General features: G+C 33.5%; 1 protein-coding gene across 15 annotated transcripts; it reads left to right on the top strand.

Annotated features, from left to right (window-relative positions):
- Nucleotides 1-8,027: 8,027 nt before the first annotated feature.
- LOC107925231 (uncharacterized protein At4g17910-like) lies at nt 8,028-11,593 on the top strand. Of its 15 annotated transcripts, none has more exons than XR_005906597.1 (7): nt 8,028-8,297; nt 8,721-8,777; nt 8,870-8,928; nt 9,028-9,063; nt 10,184-10,830; nt 11,038-11,128; nt 11,405-11,593. XR_005906597.1 is itself a non-coding variant. In XM_016855881.2 (7 exons), exons 3-7 carry the CDS (start codon nt 8,878-8,880, stop codon nt 11,570-11,572), a joined length of 411 nt encoding a protein of 136 aa, XP_016711370.1. In that variant the 5' UTR covers nt 8,054-8,297; nt 8,728-8,777; nt 8,870-8,877; the 3' UTR covers nt 11,573-11,593. The 15 variants fall into 15 exon arrangements, 4 of the variants coding, with proteins under 4 accessions (XP_016711370.1, XP_016711377.1, XP_016711362.1 ...); XM_016855881.2 differs by lacking the exon at nt 11,038-11,128 and having other exon boundaries at nt 8,054-8,297; nt 8,728-8,777; nt 10,222-10,340; nt 10,794-10,830; XM_016855873.2 differs by lacking the exon at nt 11,038-11,128 and having other exon boundaries at nt 8,056-8,297; nt 10,222-10,340; nt 10,794-10,830.
- The last annotated feature ends 2,344 nt before the right edge of the window (nt 11,594-13,937 follow it).

The following is a 13,937-nucleotide window of genomic DNA, read 5'->3' as shown; positions in this document are numbered from 1 at the left end:
TTCCAAATTTTCCAGTGTTGCTGCTTGGCTCTAGATTAAAGCGTCATTCTTTGCCATGTATGCTTTCAACAAGTTCTCCAAACTATTTAATGATTCAGCTTGAGGTGGTTTTGGAGCTTGCTGATTAAACCCTTGAGATTGGTTGGGTCTATACTGCATAAAGTTGTTGTTTGGTCCATTTCCTTGGTTGCTCTAAGAAAAGTTAGGATGATTAGGCCATGAAGGATTATAGAAGTTGGACTGGGGTCCTTGGCCACTCCTATTTTGATGTTGGTTCCCCGCATAGTACATTGACTTAGGATTCAATGGGAAATTCTCAAAAGATTGACCTTCCCCACAGTACACACAATAAACTACTTCAAACAAACTTGGTGGATGAGCTGCAAAATTATTAGCACTATTAGCGGTAAACTACTTTAACATAGAGGAAATAGACGATACTTAAGCTTATAACGAAGTGAGAGCATCAACTTCATGAACTCCAGCTATACGTCTTCTTGAAGCTATTCGATTTGTTGGCTATTGATATTTATTACTCGCTATCCTCTCGATGATCTCATAAGCCTCATTATAAGACTTAAGCAAAATTGCACCATTCGCAGAAGCATCTACCATCAATCTTGTATGTACATTGAGACCATTATAGAATGTCTCCAACTGGATACAATGAGGAATCCCATGATTAGGACACCTACAAAGTAACTCCTTGAATCGCTCCCAAGACTCATACAAAGACTCGTCATCCAATTATCGTCGTTCCTCAACTTAGCATTCTTGCTAGGCGGGAAATACTTAACCAAAAATCTCTCTACTAATTCTTGTCATGTAGATATGAAACTTGGTGGCAATGAATTGAGCCATGCTTGTGCTCGATCTCGCAACGAGTACGGAAACAAATTCAACCTCAGTGCGTCTTCAGGCACACCGACTATATTGAATAAATCACTCACCTCCATAAACAATCGAAGGTGGATATGTGGATCTTCTGTGGGCATACCACAAAATTTGCCCATCGTTTGTAGCATTTTAAACATCACTGATTTCAATTCGAATTGGGTTGCCTCAATATCTGGCCTTCTAATTCATGGATTTAACTCATTGAAAAGCGGCACAACATATTGTCTGATGCATCAATCCTTATCATCAGCAATGAGGATGGGATTTCGTACATGTTCGGCTTCATTACCTTGGTCTTGATTCTGATTTCCAAGGTCCATCTCGACTTGTCTTTGAGCTGTTCGTTCACGTCTTCTTTGTCTGAAAGTTCGCTCAATTTCATGGTCTACTAAGAGTAAATTGATAATCCGATCTATGCTCATAAACACCTGAAAAGAAAATCACAAAAATTAAAAAAAAAATAATTTAGTAATGTTAGAAATAACCAAATTGAAAATAAATAATTTCACAAAAAATGACTATGGCAACAGTTGACAATCCCTAGCAACGGAGCCAAAAACTTGTAATGCTCGAGTTTGTGCAAGTGTACACAGTTATTATCAAGTAAAAAGTAAGTATCGAGTTATTGTCTCCACAGGGATTGTATTTGTGCTAAGTCAATTAATTTGTAAAATTATATTAACAATTTGATAAAAAAAACAATATAATTGAGAAGTGATGATTAAAATATATTGAACTAAATGCAATGATCCTTGATGTGTTTACCCTAACATGCAACTATATGAATGAAATAGATTTTAGCACAATTAACACAATAAGCAACAATTATAACATAAATAAGCTAGGACAATTACTTTAATTAAACTCGAATTATTATCAACATGCTTATAAATATTCAAAAAAACATTCCATGACAACTCGATCTTTCATGAGTTTGGAAACCACATTAGGTCCTTTCGGAATCCTTTACTTAGTAAATACACATTTTACTGATCCTTATTTACTAAGATTTTCTTAGTATTCGTGTGAGGTAATAGGGACGCGTTAGGTTTGAAATAGTTTAATCACACGAATCTAAAAAACTATGCAGATAACTGAGCCTGGTTAGGGTTGTTATGTAACATACAATTTAATCGGGTTAGGATCTAAATTGAGCATGCACATTTCAATTATTTGTCCATTAGCTGTCGCTTGGTTAGGATTGCTCAGCTAATTTAGGTGCATTTCAAATACATATGAACGAAATACAGACTTGATTTTAATTGAAAACATGATCAATTGAGGCACAAATATTATAAGCATAAATCCAATAAATATTATTCAATAAAAATAATCATCCTAGCTTAAATAAAATTAAGCTATCATTGTTGTAAACAAAAACAGTAAACACATAGCAAACATTCTTGAATTAAGTTAAAGAAAAGAAAGATTAAACTCAAATCAAAGTGGCTATCACACAAGACTTTGACTGACGAAGGCTCCTTCATTCCTTCACTTTGCTCCTTCGCTGATGGCTCTCCGAGGTGGCCGACCAAGGACTCTTTAAGAGGCTAATTTGTTAAAAATATTTATGCAAAGATGATGATAGGTGTGAGGGCTAAGAGAATTGAGAGAGGAGAGAATGATGAATGAGTGAGGAATGATTGAGAGATGATGGATGATTAGAAAAGTGAGAAATGGGGTCTTATTTATAAGTGAGGTAAGGGAGCTAGTTTGCTAAAAATAGGAGTGTCCATCTTTTGTAAATTCATCCAAGGGTGGCCGGCCATGATTTGTGGAAATGTGACTGATTTTTGCTTGATTTAAGTGCCACAACATTATCAGGACCAGGACTCGATCAATTCCAAATCTCCGGGTAAATCTCTGATTTCTTCAACTCTTCAAGACCTTGTGTAATTAAACCAAAATTTGATTTATGAACATCCACATGCAACCGAATTTTAGGTTGACTTGGTCCTCCATTTGGATAGTTTTGTAATCAATATAAAGCTCTCAGACCTGTCCAATAATAGTAGATAATTTAGAGGACCAAAGAATGTAATTTAACCACTTTAATTAATTAATTTACTTAATTAATTAAAACCCAATTTATTAATGAAAAATATTAAAATAAATTATTAAATATAACTTTATATTTTATTTATTTAATTTAATCATGCATGGCCACTTTATAGCTTGAAAATATAATATGCTTAAATTAATATAAAAGAAGTCATTTTCTACATGAAAACTATATAATAAAGCATAAAATCACATTTTAATAATTTCCATGTCCCAATTTCATATTTTCATATATTTCATTAATTTATTAAGAAATTACTTGGTTTTAACAACAAATTTAAGTAAAAGGGTGACGAATTATATAGGAAAAATCCTATATATTTTTCAGTTTACAGTAGCATTCCTTGAATCTTGAATGAATCTGCCTTTTACAGTTACTCATATGTATATATAGTTATGAATAAGAGACACTCCAAAGTGGATGTATTGTGAAATGTTAAAGAGGGAACACTCCAATGCAAGCGTTAGAAAAATAAATTTTGGCCAAAAGCTATCGTTGCACGAGTGTGTCGGCAAAATTACGTACTCCCTAGGGGTTTGTTTCATTCCATCGTTACTTCTCAGGAACAAGGGTACAGTAATTCAACGATATCCCTTGTTCACAGAAAAGAATAAGAAGACATATATTGTAGAATAAATGCTATATTGGTAGATAGAATATAGGATTTAAGGCATGATGCTGCTTTTGATGAAGTTGCAATCTTATTCATTCATACTTATGTATTTTTGATGCAATATTCTATCATCTGAATGTGATTCATTCATTGGGTTTTTAGGTGATTCAAGTTACTAGAATGATCATTTGCTTTAGTGAATTCTTGTGTAGCCTTGCTAGTTTCTGTTTTACTTGAGGACAAGTAAAAGCTCAAGTTTGGGAGTGTGATAGTAATAGAAAGAACACATGTTTTCTCCCTACTTATTGTTAATTTGTCCCAATTTAGTTATCTTTAGCACATATTTTAGTATTTTCAGTTCAATAATTTACATTTTATGACTCAGTGGATCTTAGTTTATTTACCTTTAATTTTGTCATATTTTGGTACTGATGTTCCTACATGAGTAATTTCAGATTGTGCCCAAAATTGTCGCCGCACCTGACAGCTGTCTGAATAGGAACAAAAATGCATAAGCTGTCCAATCTGGTACAACTAACTTGTATGTACTGAGGCAGCATGATTTTGATGAAAGACATGTGACAACCCGAATTAGGGCCTAATCGGAATAGTGGTTTCGTGACCACAAATTCGAGATAGAAATAATCGTTTTATAATTATTTTGGGGTTTATGATATGATTTTATGATTTCATGGAAATTTCGTGATGAAATTCTGTGCATTTCGCGCTTAAGTTGAGAATAGGGACTAAATCGAATAAATTGTAAAACTTGTGTTTTAGAAGTTTTTAGTATGAAATTGCTTTGGGATATTAATTAGGAGGTCTTAAATAGCAATTTGACCCATTCTTAAGTTATGGACAAAAGTTGGACATGGAGGGAATTTTTTTGAAAGTTTAGTAGTAAGGGCATTTTGGTCATTTGTATATTAAATGAAATAAAATAGGAAAAATAACACAAAATTTGTTATCATCCTCATTAGTTGCTGCCGAAAATTTCTCTCCTCCATATCTAGGGTTTCTTCAACTTTCAAGCTTCATAGTAAGTGAATTCAAGCCCCGTTTTTAATGTTCTTCATATTTTTGAAATCTTCGTAGCTCGGTTTACTTATTTCTACCATTAGTTCGAGTTAGGGTTTATGTTTAAAAATTTACCCATGAATGATAGGCATGTATTTTGTTGTTTTATGGTAGAATATGAATGTTTGAAGTTAGGGGAACGATCTTTTCTAAGCGATTTTTAACGAAAACGGACAAAACGACATAATTGATAAAAATACCTATTGTTCATAACTATGTGTTAGAGTGAGAATTTGATGTTGCCATAGAAGAGAAAAATGATCAGTAGGTCATTAAACATAAGAATAAGGGCTGAAATTAAATTTCCGGGCCTTGGGGAAAAATCGTAATTTTGTAAAAGTTAGGGGCAAAAATGTAATTTTTGTATAATGTGATTTTTGGATTAAAATAAATAGTTTGAGTGTTAAATGAGCTAAATATGTTATTATAGATCAAGAAAGGCGTGGAATCGACCTCGAACGGGGAAAGGAGAAAGTTTTGGACTAAATTGCAAAATTCCCATATTTTGCACCGAGGTAAGTTTGTATGTAAATAATACATTAATTTCATTTACATTCTTATATTTCAGCCTATTATATGTATATACTAGCTGATGTTGAAGTATAAATCGACTATTGGAAGAATGGAAATAAATAATAGAGAGAGAGATTCCGGTTGAACATTCGGAAAAATCGAATAAAATAGAGGGAGCGTAGCTAGGTCACATGTATGATGCCGAGTGCACATCATGTGTACAAGAAAGCTACGAGATGCTATGTAGTAGCTAGGTCACATGTGTGATACGGGATGTATCCCATGTAGACAAGAGAGCTACGTGAGAGATAAATGTAGCTAGGTCGCATGCGTGATTCCAAGTGAAGGACACCATGTAGACAAGAGAGCTACGAGACAAATCGTCTAGGTCGCATGAGTGGTACTAAGTGTTCACCATGTGTACAAGAGAGCCGAATTAAATGAAATATGATGGTGGGGCTGTGTGCTGAAACCATCAAGTATCGAGGATTAATCCGAATTGTTCAACGGGGTGGTTTTGTGGAAACACTATAGTCATGGACCTACAATTGTGATGTATGAAATGTGGTGAAAATGATTTGTGGTATATATATATATATGTAAGTTAAAATGAGGTTAGTATAAAGAATGTGTGAAAGAATGAAATTAGCATTAAAACTGTTTTGGACAGTAGCAATGACATGAGTTTGAAAATTCACCAAAAATAGAAGGAATTTAATTATAGGTTTAATGAGATGTAAAATTAAAGCTTAATGAGTCTATTTTCATATAAAAGAAACAAAACAAGCAAAGGAATTCTATATTTTGAGATATTTACAATTGTGTGAGACTTGCTCAGGATGACTATGTAATCCCCTGTTTCAACTTTGAAAAATCATTACAAATTGTACAAAACAAATTAAGAAATATAGTTTATATGGATAAATTCCTTATTGAGTATAGTTTTAAATGAAACTGGTTTCATGGTTATTTGAATTGTATACTGAGAGAAATTTAATTCGTAGTGAACAGGGGTCAGATCAGTTGAGCTGTGTAACAGGGGAAACTTTAACTAATAAAATGTACTAATTGGATGAACAAAAAAATTCTAGAAAAAAATTATAAGAAGTTTTATAAGTCTAGATTCAGGGAAATTTTACGGATTTGAATTTCGAGTTTCGTAACTCGAGTTATGATTTATTTAGTGATCATGACGCAGGAGGGTCAGCTTGATCAAATTGGAGTAAACAATAAAATTAAAAATATGACATAATTGAGTTATGTTGTAAACATATTAGATTTCTTATTTGTTATTTATATACCTACTTACTAAGCTATAAGCTTATTTTCTTTTCTCTCCTTTGTCTTATAGTGTCATTCAGCTAGCACAGGAGTCAGAGATCGTAGAAGATCCGCCCGCACTATTAATACTCTTGGTATCTGAACTCAACATTTTGAAATATGGCATGTATAGCAGACTTAGTTATTTTGTTACGTGTCATAATTGTCTAGGTTCAAATTACTACTTATAGTATCAAACTAATCATTTTGTACGAAGCCTTTAAAGTTGGTTTGTATTGTTAATGGCATATGTTATAATGATCAAATTGCACGACATATTTTTGTTGGGTTTTATTTAATAGCATATACTATAATTTGTTAATACCTCGTACCCTGTTCCGGCGACGGATACGGGTAAGGGGTGTTACATTTAGTGGTATCAGAGCTATGGTTTAGTCGGTTCTCGGACTAATAAAGTGTATGTAAAAGTCTAGTTATACATGCCATAAAAATATTGTGTCACTACAGGAAAATAGGGTTTTAGCGGCGTTTTATCAAAAAACGTCGCAAAAATTGAAAAACACAGAAAACGTCCCTAAAAACAGAGCGCTCTTGGCAAAACGCCGCTGAAAACCAGAGCATTAGCGGCGCTTTTGGAAAAACGCCGCTAAAAACAGAGCAATAGCGGCGCTTTTGGCAAAACGCCGCTAAAAACCAGAGCATTAGCGGCGCTTTCGACAAAACGCCACTAAAAGTCATATAACTCTTAAACCCTAAAAAAATCATAAACACTAATCTATAACCCCTAAAACAATAATTATTAAAATTTATGGTTATACAATATATTAAATATTTTCTTATATAATCATAAAAGAGATAGTATTGAATTTAAAATATCGAATTAATTTTGAATTTAAAATATCGAATTAATTATCATTATAGTTTAAGGTTTAGGGTTTAAGATATATGATTTAGGGTTTAAGGTTTATGAGTTAACTATGGTTTAAGATATATAGTTTAGGGTTTAAGGTTTAGGAGTTAACTAGTATTTGAAGGTTTATGATGAATTATGGGTTTAGGGGTTAGGGTTGGAGTTTAAGGTGTAAGGGTTTGGGGTTAAAGGTTTAAGGGTTAGTGTTTATGTTTATGGGATAGGGGTTAAGAGGTTTACGGTTTAGATTAATTAGTATTTTTTTAATTTATATATTAAACAATTTCTTATATAATTGTAAAAGAGATAATATTAATTTGAATATATTAAACTTATGATTATAGTTTAAATTATTTAAGAGATAATACTACAATTTCAAAATTTCAAAATTACAATGACTAACAAAAACAAAATTAAAGTAAAATGACTAAATCCACAACTTACATATAATTCAATGACTAATAGAAAAATAATAATAATTAAAAATATTTAACTTGTTTATATTTAAAAAATTAATAAATATCAAATGAAAATAAAATGTATATATTTATAAAAAATTAAAAAATTTAATTTACATTAAGTATTTATAAATATGATGTGTTAAGTAAAATTTAATTAGAAATTTAAGGGGTTAGTGGCGTTTTTTAAAAAAACGCCGCAAAAAAAAAATAATTGTTTACTTAGCCATTCACCCCCAACGCAAAACAATTTTCCAATTCTCTAATTTCTCCTAATCCCTAAATTTCCTCCAAAAGAATCAGCAGACACGGTGAAGACTCATTGTTTTCCTGTCATTCTTTTGTAGCTTTGGTTATCCACCGGCCAAAAAAACACACGCTATAGAAGGAAGAGAGTTTTCGTGAGAGGGAAACCCTAAGTTTTCTCTAGTGTTTCTGGTTTTTGTGATTTTTGATATTCGCTGCTTCAACGGAGACTCATTTCAGGTATCAATCTCTTTTTTAGTTTCAGATCCATGCTTTTTTACTTGTATATCAGTGGGTTTTTCTTAGGGTTTTTGGTTTGCAGCTTTAGAAATCACTGTTTCATTCCGTCTTTCAAATCTACAGATGTCGGTCTTGCTCTTCATTTTTGTTTGTTTATCGTCTAGTATACGTTGTTCTTTATTTTTTGATTGTTTGTTTCCTTCTGTTAAATATTATAGCTTTTGCGTTAGTTTCTATTTCTTTAAGTCTTTGCTTAGCAGAATACTAATTGCCTAAACAAAAAGCATCCATATGTAAATTGTTTATTGCATCTGTGTTGGCCTGATTTTAGTTCTAGGAAGCCGGTGGGAGTTGTGACGCATGTAGAGTTTATTTGGTTTGTACTAATTTGGCCAACAATTGATATGCCTAAATTGTTTGTAGTTAGCAGGTGATATACATGATGAAGTGGAGAGTCATAATCGTATGCTTGACCGGATGGTGTGTAATTGCAGCTGTTAAACCCAAAACTTCCAACTTTCTTGAAAAATTCTGGTTTTCTTGTTATTTAACTGATTTTGTTGTAAATCAAGGTAATGGCATGGATGCTACAAGGGGCATAATGTCTGGCACCATGGATCGGTTCAAGAAGGTATCTAAACAAGTTTTGCGCTACTATTTTAACTTCATGTTTATTTAATTCAGTTTCTGATAAAAATTGGCTGAATATTATGAGGCTGCTGCTTTATAGGTGTTCGAGAAGAAGTCCAACAGGAAAATAATGGGGGTATGTATATCTGATTCTAACATTAATTTTATTTGAATGAGGGGATACTATTACGTAGATATAACTGCTTGGAGACACGATATGTTTGCAAGTAGAGACACAATATAACTGCATAATTTGGCTTTTCTGACAAAACTTTAACTGAACAACCTTAGCTTTAAGGTTCCATTTCCAGACATTCATGGCGGTGCAATCTTTTTTATTTAATAAAACTATTTTTTGGGTGAAATATTAAGAACAATAAAATACTAGTAGTCTGTATAACATAGCATTAGTTAAAAGAGAAAGGTTGATTGCAACCTTTAACCATTGCTTTTTGTGTGCACTTCATAACTGTTGCTTTGTCTTTCGAGTTTTAGAGGGAAGTTATGTATTTATGTAATTTACATAAGTGGAAACAAAATGCCTAATAATAAAATCACTAAAACTGATTGGACACATCTCTCCATTCTCTAACTTAATCATTCACTTCATTTTCTGATTTAACTTACATGTAGCTCTGGATTATGTCTTCATTGTTCTACCCACACTCTTTGCCTTACATGTAGTGGGAATTTATTGATATACTTTCACTTACTTGTGTATCTTGGCTGTTGGGAATTTAACATTTCTAGCTTCAGCACTTAGCAAAACCTGTCACATTTTAATTACAAAATTCTTTGTATGCAGTAGACATTATGAAGTGGAACCAAACATGATTAGAAAAGTACAGATTTGTGAATTACTAGAGCCGACAATAACAAGCATAACTCACGATTAGAGGTGTTATTGGCGAGATTCAACTTAGAATTACGCATGTTGTTAATAGATTTTATATTTGTTCAAAATTCAGCTTGATTTGAAATATGCACTTAAAATTTTGTCTAAACTCATCTTAAGTCTATTTCATTTTATTTTTTAAAAATGCTATTTTATATTTAATCTAATATTTAGTAATTTATGTATTTTTCATTCATTAAATTTTTATGTATAGTCATTTTATTTTTTTTAATGCTTACATTATAGTATTATATATTACTATAAATCTTATTGGTAAAATTTTGCTCTTATTGGTAAAATTTTGCTATCTGTCCTGTATTATGTATAAATTTACATACTTGTCCATTTTTGTGAACAACAGGAGTATTTGCTCATGTATTAAAGGATTGCTCGCAGCAGTGGTGGTCAATAGCTTGGCCGACGAACTTAACCACTCCATCGAATCATCTCAATTTTAAGGAATGGATGGCGTGGAACTTAGCTCCAAAAGCCTGGCATCATGTTCACAAAGTGCCATGGAAAGTCTTTTTCTCCTTTATTATTTGGCAAATCTTGCTTGCCTTAAAATGCAAGAATCTTCAAAAACCACAATGACCACAGTCGAGTGGTCCAGCCAACTCCGAGCAAGGCTGTGGAATTTTTGCCATGTCTGGACCCATGTTAACATTTAATCCTATACCCTCGTACATAATATTTTTGTTATTGTTGTTCTCATAAGGGGTCTTTAATCCTTTCAGAAAGATTATTATGTATGAGAAGTGGATGTCTACATTCATTCACTTTGAAAACTTCTGAACTTTTCCTACCAATATCTTAAAACTTATTGAATTTGTTTGTATTTTCAGTAAACTTTTATGTTTTTATCCTGGAAAATATCAATCCCAAATATTTTATCATATTAATGTTTTTGAACCTTGCATAATTTTTTTAGATGGACCTTAGAGTTTGCTCCTTTGTGCTAATGAATGCAGTTACTTCACGGCAAGCACGAAACATCAAATCATCAATGTGAGTCGTTATATTTTCCAGATGTTGGTGTTAATTTGTCATGTATATTGCTTACCATTGTAAATTCTTTCTCTTCTGAGCATACGTTATAATTTTGGCATCATAATTTTCTTTTGTGCATGCAGCATATCTAAATTTGGTATGCAGTATATAGATGTATATTGTTTCAGATCTATGTTCCACTAACTTTTCAAAATGCTTCCTAAGGAGTTGGTGGAAGGCAGCCTTTAAATCTGCAACTCCGCTACTACTGTTAGGATTTGCTAGACTTGCTTCTACATTGAATCTAGACTATCAGGTAGAATATATTTCTTTGCGCTGGACTTTTTGTAATAATAGTTGTTTGCAATGGAATAGGATAAGTTGTGTACTATATCTACTTGCTAATATAAAACAAATGGAACTCTGGGAGATGTCTTAAATAATGCTCCAAACCAGTTTGTACTCAAAAGCATTTTGCATAATAAGGTTTTAGTTAAATGACGCCTTTCTTAATGTTGGTAGTTCAACATTTTAGCTGTTGATGATTGATGATCAATACTTTTTTTCGTTTAATGGAATTTCTCCCTTGTAGGTACATGTGGGGGAATATGGAGTCAACTGGAATATGGAGTTCAACATTTTGGCATTATTTTCTCACCAGGATGAATTATGTTTTAGAAATTCTAATACTTTGTGTGTTTGTATGTGTGTATTTTTTTTATGTATTAAATTACATATTGAATCAATGTTTATGTATTAAATTTAAATTCATTAATTTTTATATTTAGTTTTGAAGTTTAAATTTTAATGGAAAATTTAATTTAATTAATATTTTTTATTTATCCTTAAACGTATATAGTTTAAAGCTTAAATTTCAAAAATTAAACATAATATAATATTTAACATAGAAATAAATATTATTTAATTAAAATAAAATAATTTTTTTAAGATCATGGTTTTTAGCGGCGTTTGAGAAAAAAGCGCCGCTAAAGGTCATGGTTTTTAGCGGCGTTTTTTTAAAAGCGCCGCTAAAAGTCTTAGTCTTTAGCGGCATTTGCGAAAAAAGCGCCGCTAAAGGTCATGGTCTTTAGCGGCGTTTTTTCAAAAAATCGCCACTAATTTTTGCAGCGTTGCATATAGCGACGTTTTTTGCGGCGCTTGGGAAAGCGTCGCTAAAAGTATTAGCGGCGTTAAAAACACCGCTAAAGGTAAAAAAAACGCCGCTAAAAGTCTGTTTTCCTGTAGTGTGTTAGTGTGGTGACTCCTGATTATTCTAAACTGTGTTTTGTTTTAATACAGTAATGGATCCTGAAGGAACTGCGGCTAATGATGCTGCTAGTAATGCGCCGGCTCCCGCACAAGGGACCGCGCTTGTGGAAAGTAGACCTGAGACATTGAGACAGGGAGATGAGGCTCGGGATGCCTTTCTCCAAATGATGAACAATTGGTATACTGAATTTATTCGAGCAAATCCAAATGCTCAACCTCCTCCACCCCTCCTATACCTTAGGTGATTCCTGTAGCTGCTCAAGGCTTAGATTTGGTAAGAATGAACAAGCCTCCGGTTGACAAGATTCGAAAACAAGGGGTCGAAGAGTTTAGAGCAAAGGTCGATGATGATCCTGAGAAAGCGGAATTCTGGCTTGAAAATTCTACCCGTGTATTTGATGAGCTCTCATGTACACCCGAGGAGAGCTTAAAGTGTGCTGTATCACTTTTGAGGGATTCGGCCTACCACTGGTGGAAGACTTTGATAGCAGTGGTGCCAAAAGAAAGAGTTACTTGGGATTTCTTCCAGGAAGAATTTAGAAAGAAATACATAAGTCAGCGATTTATTGATCAAAAACGGAAGGAGTTCCTTCAATTGAAGCAGGGCAAGATGTCTGTAGCAGAGTATGAACGCGAATTTGTAAGACTCAGCAAGTATGCCCAGGAATGTGTGTCCACCGAGGCCATTATGTGTAGAAGGTTTGAAGATAGGCTAAATGAGGACATTAAAGTGCTTGTAGGAATTTTGGAGTTGAAAGAATTTGTAGTATTGGTTGATCGGGCTCTTAAAGCCGAAGAATTGAACAAAGAAAGAAGAAAAGCTACTATTGAGGCTCGAGATGTTAGAAAAAGGTCGATAAGCAAGCCATTTCAATCTCAATCAAAGAGGTCCAAAGAGACAAACCCTCGAATGACAGTTTCAATTGGGGATTCACACAGAGATCGTGGTAGAGCATATTCGGGGTCTAAAGCTCAAGCTACTTCGGTGGCAATAGTGGGTAATGTGCGACCTAGAAAGCCCGAGTGTCAGCAATGTGGCAGGCAACATTATGGTGAGTGTTAGGGAACCGAGCGAGCTTGTTTCAGGTGCGGTTCTCGCGAGCATTTTATTAGAGATTGCCCGGAGAAAGTTAAAGAAGAAAGATTTCAGAGTGCTAGACAGAATACCACCGCTAGTAGAGGTAGACCACCGAGAAATACTGAAGGTGGGACTAGCAGTAAAATTGCGATGAAAGATTCAACGGCAAGATCAGAAGCTAGAGCACCTGCTAGAGCTTATGCTATACGTGCCCGAGAAGATGCATCATCTCCCGATGTCATTACTGGTACATTTTCTCTTTATGATACTATTGTTATTGCATTGATTGACCCCGGGTCCACTCATTCCTATATTTGCATGAATTTAGTATCTAATAAAAAGTTGCCTGTTGAGTTTACTGAGTTTACGATTAAAGTGTCGAACCCCTTAGGCCAATATGTGCTAGTTGACAAGGTTTGCAAGAATTGCCCATTAATGATTCAAGGTCACTGTTTTCCGGCTAATTTGATGCTGTTACCATTTGATGAGTTTGACGTTATCTTGGGAATGGACTGGTTGACATTGTATGATGCCAAGGTAGATTGTAAACAAAAAACACTAGAGTTGAAATGTGAAAATGGAGAAATTCTGTGGGTTGAAACAGATGAATCAAATAAATTGCCTATGGTGATTTCACACATGTCTGCACAGAAATACATGAGAAAAGGGTGTGAAGCTTATCTGGCTTATGTAATGAATACTGAGTTGCCTCAACTGAAGTTTGAATCAGTACCGATAGTCTGTGAGTTTCCAGATGTATTTCCAGAGGAATTACCTG

Source organism: Gossypium hirsutum, chromosome A12 (genome assembly GCF_007990345.1).
Source record: "Gossypium hirsutum isolate 1008001.06 chromosome A12, Gossypium_hirsutum_v2.1, whole genome shotgun sequence".
Taxonomy (NCBI): domain Eukaryota; kingdom Viridiplantae; phylum Streptophyta; class Magnoliopsida; order Malvales; family Malvaceae; genus Gossypium; species Gossypium hirsutum.
This window is presented reverse-complemented; position numbering and strand designations above follow the sequence as displayed.

Excerpts from the sequence above, each read along its gene's own strand:
- LOC107925231 (XM_016855888.2), top strand. The coding sequence starts at position 8,878 with ATGGATGCTACAAGGGGCATAATGTCTGGCACCATGGATCGGTTCAAG. Across the intron at positions 8,929-9,027 it reads CCATGGATCGGTTCAAGAAG|GTGTTCGAGAAGAAGTCCAA; the intron begins GTATCTAAACAA and ends GCTGCTTTATAG. Across the intron at positions 10,831-11,404 it reads CGAAACATCAAATCATCAAT|GTACATGTGGGGGAATATGG; the intron begins GTGAGTCGTTAT and ends TCTCCCTTGTAG.